This window comes from Plutella xylostella, chromosome 29, assembly GCF_932276165.1.
Source record: "Plutella xylostella chromosome 29, ilPluXylo3.1, whole genome shotgun sequence".
NCBI classification, from domain to species: Eukaryota; Metazoa; Arthropoda; class Insecta; order Lepidoptera; family Plutellidae; genus Plutella; species Plutella xylostella.
In genome coordinates, this window is record NC_064009.1 from 8,364,872 (window position 1) to 8,381,225 (window position 16,354).

General features: G+C 36.4%; 1 protein-coding gene and 1 long non-coding RNA gene across 2 annotated transcripts in view; both read left to right on the forward strand.

Moving 5' to 3' along the window:
* Window positions 1–13,241, forward strand: part of LOC105382235 (adenylate cyclase type 2) — a 125,150-nt gene extending 111,909 nt beyond the window's left edge. Inside the window, exons 10-25 of the mRNA XM_048631878.1 lie at window positions 2,975–3,182; window positions 3,397–3,558; window positions 4,588–4,733; window positions 4,983–5,041; window positions 5,282–5,443; window positions 5,818–5,983; window positions 6,263–6,346; window positions 6,447–6,641; window positions 6,948–7,108; window positions 7,405–7,576; window positions 7,730–7,795; window positions 8,179–8,328; window positions 8,802–8,903; window positions 9,947–10,061; window positions 10,417–10,561; window positions 11,844–13,241. Coding sequence (XP_048487835.1) covers window positions 2,975–3,182; window positions 3,397–3,558; window positions 4,588–4,733; window positions 4,983–5,041; window positions 5,282–5,443; window positions 5,818–5,983; window positions 6,263–6,346; window positions 6,447–6,641; window positions 6,948–7,108; window positions 7,405–7,576; window positions 7,730–7,795; window positions 8,179–8,328; window positions 8,802–8,903; window positions 9,947–10,061; window positions 10,417–10,561; window positions 11,844–11,949 — 2,199 coding nt within the window. The 3' untranslated portion in view covers window positions 11,950–13,241. The remainder of the gene's footprint in view (window positions 1–2,974; window positions 3,183–3,396; window positions 3,559–4,587; window positions 4,734–4,982; window positions 5,042–5,281; window positions 5,444–5,817; window positions 5,984–6,262; window positions 6,347–6,446; window positions 6,642–6,947; window positions 7,109–7,404; window positions 7,577–7,729; window positions 7,796–8,178; window positions 8,329–8,801; window positions 8,904–9,946; window positions 10,062–10,416; window positions 10,562–11,843) is intronic.
* Window positions 13,242–13,256: 15 nt separating this feature from the next.
* Window positions 13,257–15,724, forward strand: LOC125491032. The gene is made up of 2 exons (XR_007268061.1): window positions 13,257–13,527; window positions 14,659–15,724. It is a non-coding gene; the product is annotated as an uncharacterized LOC125491032 (long non-coding RNA).
* The last annotated feature ends 630 nt before the right edge of the window (window positions 15,725–16,354 follow it).

The window sequence follows — 16,354 nt, forward strand, 5'->3', positions numbered from 1 at the left end:
GGAATTTGAATGGAATGGAATGGAATTTGAATGGAATGGAATGGAATTTGAATGGAATGGAATGGAATTTGAATGGAATGGAATGGAATTTGAATGGAATGGAATGGAATGGAATTTGAATGGAATGGAATGGAATGGAATTTGAATGGAATGGAATGGAATTTGAATGGAATGGAATGGAATTTAAATGGAATGGAATGGAATGGAATGGAATGGAATGGAATGTAATGGAAATGGAATGGAATTTGAATGGATTGGAATGGAATGGAATGGAATGGAATGGAATGGAATGGAATGGAATGGAATGGAATGGAATGGAATGGAATGGAATGGAATGGAATGGAATGGAATGGAATGGAATGGAATGGAATGGAATGGAATGGAATGGAATGAAATGGAATGGAATGGAATGGAATAGTGTTACCAAGGCGACGCTGCTGCAGCTCGGCGGGCGGTTCGACGTGAAAGTTTCGGCATCATGTCAGGCATGGCAGCATGTCGGTAGGTAAAGTAGGTATATTTACCTGCAAATGCGAATTACTACGATAAAATTCCACGCGAAATTATATTATACCTAGTACCAATAAAATAAAAGTTCTTACTTAGGTTAGCGAAACTTCCCAACACGCTAGGTTAGACAGTTCGATCAAAACATAATGGGCTTCGATTTATATTCACGCCTCGGGATAGCAATAGCCTCCCTATTCAGTGAAACTAAGCGAGGCAATCCAATTGTGGAGTAATGGATAGATTGAAACTCAAAGCTCTATCTAAATAATATATGTAGCTAGGTATTGACCTACGTTAACTTCATTGTGCTGTACTGTAGTTACTTTTAGCATAACTATTTTTGCAGATTTATATACCGTATATAAAAATATTATCTATTTTCGAACCTAATGGTACAGGATGGAAAATCATTGAACTTACCGAAGGTCATAAACTGCCACTGTCTAGGGTCCATGAAATGAAATGAAATCAATAATAATGAAGGCTTCTATTGATCTTTTCTTATCGTTGAGTCAGGATTTATCCCATACTTCCCCATTCTAATCGAAATACTTGCTCAGAATCGCGTACATCCCATATTTGCTGATCCATCATGTGAACCGATCTACGCGTCAGTCAGTCAGCCTTGTATTGCCAATCTCCGATGTATCGATTCCAAATGAATGAAATGGCTACGTTGAAACTACGCTTTATTTTTCAGTGGCTCGTGCTTTATAATACTTATTGCAAAAGGAAAAGTAAATAACCCATTTGTCTGTGGGTAGATAACCCATCTGAGTAGTAGGTATACTAATAAACTGTGAAACTTTCATGAATTTATAGTTTTGTTTGTTGTTGTTAAAGCAAAGGAAAACTTTCACAAAAAATCTATAAATAGTTGAATGATGGTAAGTAAGTCACAGTCACTCATTCTGCCTCCTATAAATTATACTTACTTACCTGTTTCAATTTTGAAGACTTTTTTCACCATCTCTATTAGGTATGAGTCGAGGTCTGAACGAAGTAAATTGAATTATCCGCCATCTTTCTTTACGCTCAAAGGTTTCTTTTACATTTCATCCTGTTTTAAATTTGTCGTAATCAACTGCACTTGAACTAGTTGAGCATTCCTTTATGACTGTGAAACTTTCAGCATTCAAACTGTAATTGCAAGAGTCTAGAGAGGTATACGAGCAATATAACTTATACTATTAGGTAAAAGTGAATAACTTGAAGAAAGTTAGGTAAAGCAACCAAAATGAAACGCTAGGTACTTATACATAATATTTATATTTACTCAAAGAATCAAAGGTAGATTATTAGTTTCAATGGTATTTTACACGGTTTTTGAAATGGCTGAACCGTCTTTGGTGAAATATGTACCTAGGTATAACCTGTTCGATTCATTCATCTCTGACAATTTAATAAAGCTATAAATAAATAAATAATAAATAAATAAATAAATTATCTTTATTTCCAGACCATAGTTCCAATGAAATAAATAACCTACACAATAAAACCAAAGTGTTCTAAGCGACCAGATATTAAAGAAACGTGTAGTGTCGCTTCGTATTTCAGGCTATCGCTTGTTTGTTCACACTTCAATCCTATTTAGTTAGTTGGGAATAGCATTTTCCTCGCTGATATTGCATTGGAGAATTCAGCGGGAAAATGGCTGCTGAGTAGAACAATAATGGTGGCTTTGAATTTATAGCTTAGCTTAGCTTGGCTGCTCTTTGTTCAAAACTTCTGATGCAGTGAACGTATAGATTTCAATCATGATTGAGCAGGGATTGGATTGGAAGACCCAGGGCCCAGGATTTCTCGGTTGAATATTCGATTTGAGAAGGCCAATTTATGCAAAATCTTAGAATATCTCTGTGCAAAATACGTAGTTATTATAAAATATCGGTAGGTATCTAACTAAAGGTAAAATAATTTTAAGAATCCTAATAATACCTACCTGGTTAACAAAACAAAATTGATATCGCACCTTTCGTAATAGGGCATAACTCAAAATGGTAAGCGGATTGAATTAAGTAGGCATCTATAGCTTATTACTTATTTAAACTAGGGAGGCATCAGTTACGTTAATGATCTTGTTACAATTTAAATGTAGCCCAGAGGGCCCCGTTTGAAGATGATATCGTGCTAAGTATTATATCTACTTATAGAGCTACCTACTGACTGTTGATTTGCTGGGGTATCTATCTACTACGGACTTTGGTTTTTTATTTGACTTGTCTTCTCTTCTTTCTCACAACTTCGCTCATAATAACACATGAAACTCATGGACTTTAAGTCTGCAGCTGTAGCACAGGGCCCACAAAAATAGTGTTCGCCCACAGGCACAGCACAACACCGTGTGTGAAATAAAGTTTTGTGATAGCATGTCAGAGTCAGACGTGCGAATCAAACTAAGTACGTACCCTACCCTACTTACGAAGGGTGCTTCTCTAACAAATTCCTCCTCTCTCCTCTTCAGAAACCATCGGGAATATCTGAAAACGGCCGTCTCTCAGTCTGTACAGTAGACCGGAAAGCAAGCATCGTCAGCTCAATATGCCAAGATGTATCGCCGACGAAATACAAGGACAGCATCTCTCCCGCTCCCTCCCAGAACAGCTTCAGCATGCCAGAGCAGGACGTTGTGAGAGTGCTGAGGACAGAGTCTATACGGACTAATGCTGGAGGTGAGTGTTTATTTTGAGCTTTTATTAAAGAAGTAAAGAATTTTACGCAGTTAGTTGCGCCGAATACCTTCAAATACCTATCAGTCACGAGCAGAAGACCTAGCACGGGTCGCAAGACCTGACAAAAGTTTTTCGTCGCACTTTGCTCTCGAAGCCGCGCGATGTGAGTGAGCGCGTATAGCGCCCCGTGTTATAGTTATTTTATATTTTTCAGATCTCAGTAGAAGAGCATCTGTGAGAGATGGAGGGAAAACCGTTGCGTTCGAAGTTGGTGGCGAACCTGCGTTTAATACCAATGGAATCACAACATCGGGTGGAAAACCTAAAAGCCGAAGCGGATCTATCATTGGAGCCATCAGTCCTATCATGGGCGTAGGTAAGTCAAAGTTCTCAATGAATATACCTAGGTAGGTAGTGCAGAATGATGCTTTCTTATTTATTTTACGAACGATTTACGGTCTTATTCATAAAAAGTTACGGGAGACCTATAGGCCTGCTATAAGCAAATGTCAAAAAAACTTTATTCATAAACGATCAATAGCGCTAAAGAACTCTCCAACTGATTCGTAAAACCTTGATTTATGCTAAAGTAGGCTGGACCCTACTATACACCTTCCGTAATCCTCCTATTGTACAAAAACATGGCGGCCGGTCAACAGCTGTTCTGCTTTATTGACGATTTAATATTTGCTGAAAATAAGTTGCCATGGTAACGTAAAATTTTTTTTTTTTTTTTGTGGGTTTTGGCTTGGCCACTGCGCCTTTAAGCCAACGTAAACTTTTTTAAGTGCCGCGCCGTGGCTAACATAGATAATAGAGATTGATAAATGAATGAAAGTTTTCGCTATTTTTGTTTATGGTTTCGTCAGACCGGCAACTTAATAGGGTAAATGTCAAAATGTTTGGTCTGTGAAATCTATTAGCATCACTATAGTTATTGAAGGATTACGGAACGATTATGAATAGAGATTTTTATGAAACCTCAAATAGGCTTAATGTGTTCCGTAACTATTGAGCTCAGTAAACCTACTTTAAGGTTTTTTTATGAATAAGACCGTTAATCTATAGCGAAAGAGCCTTCTTACGTAGTTACCTAGGTAAATATAATATTTTTAGTATTATCACTTGTTTCGTGATAAGCTGAACAAACGTAGAGCTTCCTACACTGCTTACACCTGCCTAGGGGTAGTTTCAATATACGCAATTATAAGTTCTTACTTAATAGTTTAGCTAAGTAACTACCTACCTACTTGGTAGGTGAAAAGTTCGAATTCTCTGAATCGGTTGTTGTAACTAACTACCGGACTAGGATTATTATTACCTACGTACCTATGTTTTGCTTTTACTAATGCTTTATATTTTTTCAATGGCTTTATTAATCACAGAAAAATACGTACCTACGTAGATAGTATCTCGTTTCCAGCGACGCCGGGGGTGCCTTCAAGATCTCGACCATCGAGCAAAATGACGAAATACGTTGAGTGCTGGGGAGCAGACAAGCCATTTGCCAATATAACTGACTCTACCCTGGCCAAAAACATTGGAATTTCAGTAAGTGTGTATTTTTTGGAATGTACTAAAATCTTTTTTATAGTTTTTGAACGCAAGCACCATAGACAACATAAAATGTCATTGTGACAAGACAAACGTCAAACTGGTTTTGTTTTGTAAACAAAAGACGAAAACCAAATAACCACAAATTTTATTAAATTTTATAACGAATTCTTGAATATCTTATCTACTTGTATTATCAATACTTTTAAACAATGAAAAACCTAATTAATAACTTCTCTCTGACAGAGTTTAGCAATGATAGAACAGAATTTGTTGCCACAAAGGACAACTTGCTGCGATTGCAGGTGAGCATTCATTTGTTTCTTTCTATTATTTCACTTGTTTTCCAATTTCAAAGTTACTATTTCATTATCATCTAAAACAATTGACAACTTTATTACCTTATTAGTCGATTGATTCCCATGGAAGTACGATTTAACTTCCTGACTGCTTTATGTTTGTAATTAAAGGTTTTTAAGTAGGTACAAACCTAAATAATCATATACATTCATAGAGTCCTAACCAACAACCACACTAACTTCCAGCAACAACTCAGAAGGCATGAACCCGGTGACTCTCTGGTTCAAGAACTCCACCCAGGAGCGGCAGTACCGCGGCCAGGCCGACCACCAGTTCAAGTACAATGTGGCGTGTGCCACCGCGCTGTTCATACTGATGGCTTTTATACAGCTGCTTGTGGTGCCTAAGTAAGTGATGGATGTATATTGTTGATAGTAGTAAGTTAAGCTAATCCAGCGGTATAGGCCTGCAGTTATAGGCCTGGCATGGCAGTAACTAGTGTGGTTGGGTCCCATAATCTGCATACATTATAAGTTTTTTCAGTAGTGTGGTCTATTTGAATTCTCTGTGGACACATAGACTTTGGTTTGAGAGGTGGCTTCAGTGTACCAAACTATGTTACATAAAAATTGGTGCAGTTATATAAAAGTTTATCTAGCATTTTCAAAACTGCATAATAAGTATAATTTTACTATCTTGAACTAGTTGAACATTATTAATATAAATAAGATAAGATAAGTAAATAAATTATTTCTTCAATAAAAACACTGTTCCTTTCCAGAGGCCTCGTGTTTTATGCATCATTTGGTCCCACATTCATCACTCTACTGGTGTTTGTGTACTTGTCCTGGTTTGATGGTCACATGTTCGAGAGAGACATGCGTCCCCTGTCCGACGTACCAATGCTCAGGTCTATGTACGCTGACAACTGTGTGAAGCCCGGCCAGGTAAGGAATTTTGATACTATGGAGAGTAATAAAACTGCATGGTTAGTAACTACTACTGCTTTGGCAAGAGTTCTGGGTTCGCTACCCTCTGGGTACCACTGATATAAGTAGATATTGTTCATAATTATGTCTAATTTGTGCATTTCAATTTTAATATTTACATAATATTTTATGGTTGCTAGGCATAATTTATTTATACCTACATAAAGACTAAACTCACCCAAAGATAATATGCAATCATTTTAATGTCTATTTATAATAATTGAATATTTATTTCAGGTGGTAGCCAACAGCCGGTTTATAAGACTGACAATGTTTGTGATCTCAGTATTACTTATAACAGCATGTGCTGTTATAAACCTGGTAAGCATTTATATACAGGGTGTTCTTAAAAATAGCCTTACAGAATGTTTTTTATTTTTCTGAGTACTAATTAAAATTGTTGATTTGCCTTTTGTTTCAGTTCCAATCTGATATATTAATAGAGGAAGTATTAGAACAGAGTACAATCATGACAAACTTAACAGAAGCAACAACAACAAATACTTTTACAAATTTCTCTTCGAACCAAAACTTGCCTAACGCTTCAGTTCTGATGAATACAACTGAAACTATCAATATTATTCCGTTTTATTCTGATCTGGATGAAGCAGCCCCTGTAAGTATGACTTAAATTTATTAATGAACTGTGTATAGAATACCTTATCCAGCCTAAAAAATAATTATTTTATCAGTGCATGAACTTTTATCCATAGACCGCAAAATAAAGGTGTTCATGGTTTATACATCAAAGCGCCTTATTTATGGTGAATCGCGATATTATGACGTTCTAATCTAAGTACATTGATAATGAACCCGTGTAGTGGCAGCTGTAGCCGGGTGACGGATGGACCTATTCGACAGACTGTTGAGACTATTTTTAGCCATTGACTGATCTAAACTTGCTATGTTTCTTGCCTTTCAGATCTACCTCTACAGCTCAGTGCTAACCCTGGCATCCATATCAGTATTCCTGCGAGTCGGGTTCATATTCAAGCTGCTGCTCTCAATATGCGCCCTCGCATTCCACATCACGCTGTTCAGTTCTGCTGAACTGTTCCAGGTTTATAGAGAGGGGAGTGAGGAGTAAGTGTCTTTGAGATGGTAATAATAGGGAATCCAATTTACTTATTTTATTCGTCAAAAAAAAGTCATCACCTGTATTATAAAGTCACGTCAGACTACCCATAAAGTTTCCTTATATTATAACCATTTTTTTTAGCGTCTTCTCGAATTTACTAAAACCATGTTGAATGTTGTTTAGAATTACCTAACCCCTGAGCGATCCTCTTACGGCTTATTATACAATTTATGCTATCTATAAAGATTACCATTTTATGGTCCCATTCTATCCAATCTAACCCGTCCCATCCCTCCACCAGATTCTCAACCCTCCCGTACGCGGCCAAAGCGGGGCTGGTTCTGGTGTTCCTGGCGGCGTTACTGCACATCCTGGATAGACAGATCGAGTTCACGTCCAGGACCGACTTCCTGTGGAAACACAAGCTTAAGTTGGAACAGGAGGAGGTGGAGACTATGAGGGGGATTAATAAGGTAGGTGTCCCAATAATTTCTTAGCAGGTTGGTTACAATAATTAGAGCTATAGGTACACTAGGGTATTTTTGATATGAAAAATAAATTAAAAATCAGACAGTTCATACATTTTGTCGAGATTTATAAAATTTTAATTGTTTTCCATTTTCCAGATTTTATTAGAGAATATTTTACCAGCTCACGTTGCCCAGCACTTCTTGACATCAGTGGCCTCAGAGGTAAGCTTCTACCTTCATCAATATTGTTTAGATATTTTTGTCCTTATTGTCTTTTACTATAAGTATGCAATAAATTGTTCGTTAATTCGAAATAACTCATTGGTACGTGTTATATTTGACGATCTCATGAAATTAATCGTTGAATTACCACCGCTAATTCGGTGCTCTTATCGATCATTTATCTCATCTTACCTAACAATATACCTATTTACCACATAGACATAGTTTTTCATAGTGCTAAATCCCAGACAGCTTGTATCTTGATTATTTTATTCATTCAACTATTTATTTTTTCATATCTATCAAGTCCCTGGCGGGGTTTACTACTACTGTCTGAAAAACAATACAAAAAAAGCAATTGATTATCTTTTTCTCGTTTCAAGGAGGACCTATACCACGAACGCTACTCGTGCATCGCAGTAATGTTCGCGTCCATCCCGAACTACAAGGAGTTCTACGACGAGACGGACGTCAACAAGCAGGGGCTCGAGTGCCTGCGTCTGCTCAACGAGATCATATGCGACTTCGACAAGGTACCATCTGTGCTATAGAAGGAAATTAGTGTCTTTAATATAAGCTACAGCAGGATAAAGGTGCACGCGTGATTCCGTATGTAACAGTGTTTAAACAAACAAACAGTATTTAACTAGCAGAAAAAAGAGGTATTACGACATGGCCATCAACCGTCTCGGTAATAATATATGATGCCTTGAAATGGGGGAATACAAAGTACACTCGCGGCTGTAAACGATTACGATAAGGATGTTTTAATATTGTGCGTGGGATGTTTTTATATTGTAGGATAAGTGACGTTTTCCTGCGTCCGTGAATATGGTGCGTGTGCGATTCTGTCTGTAACAATGTGCAGCATGGAATAGAGGTTTTAATGATTGGGGTCTGTGTATTATGTGAGTCTGCTTGTTTAAGCGATGATTCTTTATTCGCACTGGATAGTTATTGAAATAAAGAACATCATATCTAACGTTATTTATTTTTATTGTAACAGTTGCTACTGAAGCCCAAATTCAGCTGTATAGAGAAGATCAAGACGATTGGCAGCACTTATATGGTCGCTTCTGGCTTGAGGCCGGGAAAGGAAGATCAGGCTGTAAGTTGTAAATTTGTCCTTATCTTATTTATGTATGCTTACCCCCTTATTCATAAAAAAGATAGTGGACGCTTTAGCTACTGAACTGTTTTGTCCCTCTCTGTCAAAGAACAAATTATTCTCTGTCAGAGAGTGACAGAACAGTTTAATAGTTAAAGCGTCCACTAACTTTTTTATGAATAAGGGGGTTAGAATATAGCAGTCGCGGATAATGTAGCGTTTTAATAGTGAATGTTTGAAATATGTAGGTACTCTAGTTTTCGGCAATTTTCAATTATGAAGTGTATAACAAATTCAAAATTCAATTTATTATTATTGTTCAATTTCATATCAATCGTACAGGTTGTAAGAACCCCTGTACTAGGTGACAAAGTTGCCTCAGAATTGACAACATTTCAAATAAAATGCTCACCGATTTTATTTTATTTTCGACGAGATATCACAAATTTAGATGACCCGCATTTTTTTATTTCTTAATATTTCTATGTTTTAGTATATTTTTTTAATTTCAAAGTTCAAAATATTTTTAGTATGAGTGACGTCACGTCGAGGCTTTGGATAAAAATATTTTCGTTGCCTGCCTAACCTAAAAAAAAAGTTGGATGACATTAACTTGACATGAACAAGGACCAATCAACTTCAACTTCAACTTTATTTTGTGGCAAGGACCAATCACGAACTTCCGTCATTGACAAGGACACATAAAAGTGACAGACATTTGAGTGATGTTTGTCATTGTCATTGTCAAAGTGACATAACATGTTTTTTTTGTTCATGTTTCAGAAGTAAAAGCGCGTTTAATTATTATGCCACATCATGATGTCACGAATGATAATTTAGATTTTTATGTTTTTCTCTGAAATAAATCAATAGAAAAATCGGAAACATATTTTTTTGTGAATATTAGAGCAATATCTCTAAATGGTTTTCGAATTTCAACTGGATAAAATTTTGAAATGTTGTCAATTAGCTGTTATTGGCTGAGATTGTTAATAAGTATTGAAAATAACATTAATGAAACGACACCACATTATATTTTTCAGGACTCCCAGAAAGAAGAGCACACGGTGGCCATACTAGTCGAGTTTGCGATCGCACTTATGACCATCCTAGAACAGATCAACCGAGAGTCCTTCCAGAGGTTCAAACTACGGATAGGTAAGCATTCCACTAATATAGATTACCGGTGAATTCATTTTCATACTACATTCGATTTATAAATAGGGAATAAGCTGTCGCTTCGAGCGATCTTAAGCCAAGATCGCTGCCCGCGATCTTGGCTTCGCCTTAAAATATTTTGTCCTCTCTGTCCTCTTTCTTACCCCTCGAGTAGTAGTTACGTTGCGATTGCGACACTTCGTTTGCTGTAACTTAATGACGCCCGCAAACTGCTTACACTACGTCAAACAGCTTTCTCCACTATAGCGACTCATGAAAATGTATTTGAGTTCGATTCGATCCACATCCCTGTATTCGTTTTACCGTTAATTCGTATTTAAACATTAAATTCCAGGTCTAAACCACGGCGCAGTAATAGCGGGCGTGGTGGGCGCGCAGAAGCCGCAGTACGACATCTGGGGCAACACGGTGAACGTGGCGTCGCGCATGGACTCCACCGGCGTCATGGGCCGCGTGCAGGTCACCGAGGACACGGCCAAGTGGGTTCTAGTCATCATCATCAGTATTGTCACTGTTAGACAGTTACTCAGTTAGATCGACAACGATAAACGAATGGAATCCGCGTTCTTCCAATGACAGCGCCATTAATGACGACGCGATAAATACGCCACTCAGTTTCCTCTACACTGCTTCGTTATCGACGTCGATAAAGTCGTTTCTCAAAGCAAAACGCCGTATTTATGGCGAATCGCGATATAGTGACGTTTACGTTGATAACGAACCCGCACAGCGGCCACAGCACGGGTTGCTTATCGACGACGATAAACTCGTAATGCGTGTTCTACCAATCACAGTGCGGTGTTTATAGCGAATCGCGATATAGTGACGTTTACCTACGTCTATAACGAACCCGTGTAGCGGCAGTATGAGTGCGCAGAAGCCGCAGTACGACATCTGGGGCAACACGGTGAACGTGGCGTCGCGCATGGACTCCACCGGCGTCATGGGCCGCGTGCACCTCACCGAGGACACGGCCAAGTGGGTTTTGTGCATACATACATACATATGCTCACGACTATAATAGAAATCAGAGGTGAGTCACCCGTTTTTCGCTGTACATCTGTACTTTCGTGAAAGGTCGCGAGCCGTATCGCCGTTTTTGAATGAGTACAATGCACTGGAGTTGTCGGGTAAGTGGGCAACCCGTCAGATGTTTTCAACCTGCCCGAAGGCCTCTGACTAGGCTTAACGACTGTTGCCGAAGCAGCAACCGGGACCCACGGCTTAACGTGCGGGCCGAAGCACGGAAACGTCCAGAAAAGGACCACTTGAAAGCGGTCACCCATCCAATCGCTGACCGTGCCAGTTGTTGCTTAACCTCAATGATCTTACGATTACTAAAGCCACCTCGACTACGGACGGTTCTGTTCATCATCATCATTATCATTGATACGTTTATTATGTGTAAAGAAAAGCCTCCCGCGGCCGCTATACGGGTTCGTTATCGACGTCGAATGCGCGTTCTACCAATCACAGCGCCGTATTAATAAAGTCACAAACTTCTAACCAAATTAATTCAAAATAAGAGCGCAGTGGCGGAAGCTACTTACTTACTTACTGCTATTTTTCGAGACGTTTCTATTGCACTGACACCATCTTTCTCCTATATTCTAAGATCCCATAGCAAAACATAGAAACCCGTGTAACATTGCGACACATCGTAAGGCTACAATCTCATATAGTCAGCCTCCAATTTTCACCTTACCGTGCAGTAAATAATTTAGATGTATGCGGTAAATTAATGTTTTTTTTTGGTTTCAGGGTCCTCATGAATGCCGGCTACACCTGTGAGTGCCGAGGCCCAACCTTCGTGAAAGGCAAAGGAACGTTGACGACTTACTTCGTGAAAACACCCAATAATGTCTAGATACATTAAAACGCGGCATGCGTTGTGTCCTAAAAACATTTGGATATTAGTAAGAGCCATCGGTCTGATTGATGAGTTTTGACTAGCTACGATTTGCTACGTAGCTATATACATAATACACTACGTATAAGCGTATTGTCAGCAGACTGTGAACGAAACTTGCCGTTTATTTTCAAGTTTAAACTGGGGCTCATAGTAAGCCTGCTCACATTCGGCGGCTTACAGTCAGTTTGTTTTGAACACGGCCTTAGGATAGAGTTATATCATCACACATTGAAAAGAGTTTAAATAAAGGTATGTTTTGATTACAATGACCGATTCAGTCCCGGTTATTAGTGGCAGTGTTTCACAACTGCAACATAGTTATGCTATGACAAGCCAGGCACATTCGTTAGTGGGCAATGTTGTTCAAGTATGTCTATAATTCTGAATACACTTACTACTATAACCACCTATTTATACTTAAATCCATACACCCAAAGATTGTATGAAAAACTCGAATCACTTTATGGAATAGGCACATATCTTCAAAGATATTTATTTAATGTGTATATTTTTATAGGCCTAATTTTACGTCAATTTGTAAATACTTTTAACCATATTTTAACTATCATATAGAAGAACTTTATTCTGTGTAGCAGGCATATTTTTTACTAATCTATTTATACCTCTAATTTGAACTAACGTCCCGTTTTAAAAACTATATAGTTAACTTATTTTTGATATTACGAAGGGAGTGATGCAAAGTATTTCTCTCTTGTTTTTATTATACTTATTTTAGTATTTGCTAATTTTACACGTCCTAATACTTACTTATATTTAAGAACAAAGGTGTAAGACCCCTTTTTAAGAAGCCTAAGATAATATTTAATTTTAAGAAACACCATACATAATACCAGTATGCCAAATAATACCTATCTATCAAAAATAAATGTCATCATATTTATTATAGTAGGTAAGTACATCATATTTAATATACAGTAAGTATATCTAGTAAATGTAATAATAATACAACTCTATCAACCAATGTCGTTTTGAATACCTAGTTAAAAATCAAATAAGCAACCACTTATTCATATAAATAAGTAAAATGTATATTTAGTAAAGATAGACCTAATACACACAAAATGCTGACACCAAATCGCCCCAATTTTTTAAAACATGAAATTTAAAATTTGAACAAAATATTTTCATTTTTAGTTGGTACAATTCTGATACGCTGCCGTTGTTAAATGTACTTGAATTTGGTACTATGATACTGGGACTTTTTCATTGCTCGCGAGTGTGTTAGGTCCATAATAGTCCATATTTACAAAAAAACATAGGTAATGTAAGTTAGACCATTAATAATTTAAGGTCGACATTAGTATAAAGCTCGATCATTCAGATGAAGACCCTAGTTATAAACAAAATAATTTAGACTGCTATCTGCTATCAAATTTGATATTTTCACCGATATTATTGATCATACAATAATTGTTATTAACACCTCATGGCAAATCCTTTAATTATTATCATCAATAATAAAATTGATATAAATATAAAAATAATTAGGAACTTCAAGATATTATAAAAAGGGTAGTAATAAAACGAGTGACTGTAAATTACAGTTCTAAGTGTCAAAATTAATTAATTTGGGTTATAGAATTACTAAGTGAGCGACTGACTGCGAGTGACGAGAAATCAACAGAACAGCAACTTACAAACATTAATTTGAGTTACTTAAAATACAAAATGAGCAGCTTCATAATATTTGAGCGACCTAATATTTGTTTGAGTGTCAACGTTACGTCCTGCATTTTTTTCAATATTTGGCATATGTGTTTTTTATACTGAGCGGCATTTTATCTTAAATTAAGTGTTTCGAATACAAAAACCACTTTGAAAAATACACTAATGAGCAGAGTATAAAAAACATACACTCACGCCTTGTACTAATGTACTCCCTTGCGGGGTAGGCAGAGGTGCATTGCTGCACCCACTTTTCGCCAGAGCGTTATGTTAGTCCCAATGTAATAGGGGGCGGGCCTATTGCCATTTTACGGGCACATCCAAGACCCGAGAACAAATATCTATATTTAAACAAATATCTGCCCCAGCCGGGCAATCGAACCCGGGACCATCGGCTCAGTAGTCAGGGTAAGATAAAAAAGATAAAAAATATTTATTCGGTGACCTGCACCACACACCAAAAATACACAAGGAAACAACAAATAAAACAAAAGAACTTATATGACTAAACTTATAGTATAGTTTAAATCTGTAGCATTTTCGTTGCAAAGCAAAGCAAAAAGAAGCGTATCAAAATAAAAAACATAAGCCCTCAAATAGAATATCAGTAACCAATAATCATTAATAAAGCAGCATACAAAACTTTGCTCAAAGTGAACTTTTTAGTAGTTCGCTAAGTATAACCTCACTTAGAAAAATCGAATCTATCTTAATATTGAAGTTGCCCTCTCTGTATTTCCAGTCGCTCACTTAGTAATTAAGTCGCTCGGATAAAATTTTAATATCTGAAATGGATTTATCATAATCCACTTTTTGTTAGCTTGTTTTGGATTTTATTATAAAACAATATTCGTCGTCAGTTTAGTTAATTTTTCGCTTACTAAAATTCATACCGCTCAAGTTATTAAAACAGTATGTCATCATCAGTCGCAAAGTTTTTTTTTGTTCGCTCGTTTTATAATTCCCCTTATAAAAAAGAGTAATTTAGAATTTAATCATCTGTGATGTTACGAGATTTTTTATTGTTATATTATTTTCACTCCGCATGCTGTTTTAATTTTTACCGGTAGTAACTATATTCTAGGTTACTAAGTGCCAATTTATCCATAGTCGGTTAGAGCATAACCACGTATTAGTCGTTGACTTTTGACACATCTGTCAAGATTTTATATAGAGATGTCGTATAATTGATAACCAATCCCTGGTCGGTTAGATAACCGACTATGGAGAAATTGGCAATTAAGTTATCATACCATTTTTTTAGATAAGTACATGAATTCTGTACAAATGAGTATTGCTAGTTTCATGGGCTTAAAAGAATTACGTGAGTTAAGGTGTAAATTAAATATTGTTTGCATTTAACTAGATAAATAATTACTTGAGAATCTTTGATTTGTTAAATTTTGTCCGTAGAAATTATGGTGCTAAATTATTTTATTTTTTCCCTACTGTTGTTGTATGGCATAGCAAACATTATAGCTATAATTTCAATGAGGTATGGTATTTGTTCCCTGTCTTAGAATAGAAGCGTAATTGATTTATAATAAGCTAGAGTGCATATTATACAGATAATAACTTAATTCCTCAGCCATAAAAGCATCTATCAGTCAAACGTCATAGGACTTGCTATATTTTACAAAGTAAAGTAAGAAATCTGTAATCCGCATCGCAGAAAGTGATTGGGTAGCACTTCAAAAATATGCATATTGTATGTATTTAAAAGAAAACACCAAAGTAGTGATGATCAATATAATCATAATAAAAGAGTACCTAAATAAAAAAAATACCAACTTTTTAGAGCGTGACTTTTCAGTATTGATGTATTGACAAAATTCTGCCCTACAAAAAAATCTTAATCATATACACGATACACAGATCATAATATTTTACCTTCATATCTTGTAAAGAATTTTTTAATCGCATAATTAAATTCCTATTCCTATGAAGTCAGCAAATTTTGAAATATTTATATTAGATGATGTGTAGACTATAATATAATTTTTAAAACCTTAAGATTTTAATAAACTACTTACCTACTGTTGAATATAAACTGTTTATTTAATTTATCTGTAATTTTACTTTCAATTTTTTTTTTTACTTTCAATTAAATTCACAGGTTGAACTAGTACTGACTACTTCTACTACTGTTGATCTCGAAAAGATGGTAACATTTAAATTTGATGGTGAAATTTTGCTATCATGGTACCTATACTTATTAAATTACTCAGCAGCTAACCTACTGAACCCGACTCAAAAGGAGGTGTTTAACTTTACTTAAATAGCTGTACCTCGCTGTATAAACTTTGTTGGTCACGGTACGTATGGACTATGAAGGAATATGATACCTATTAATTTCATTTTTAAAATTTTAAGAACTTGTGTTACTTTGGCTTACAACACCATTGCAACACCTGTAGGTAATCCTCCATGCAAAAATTGCAAAATACGCCCCAGTTTATAAATTAGGTACCTACCAAATGAAAACGAAAACAAAATCGTTCGGAAACAAAGCACAATTTCAAAATAAGAACTAAAAAAAATTAAAAAACAAAGCACCAGCAACGCCTACCAAGGAGGATGAACTTGAATGAGTTTGTACGCGGATCAAGCGAGATTAATTGGTAATTACGGGTTGGGCCACCTACGCAATGCGTCTGATTTATTTAGTTCGGCC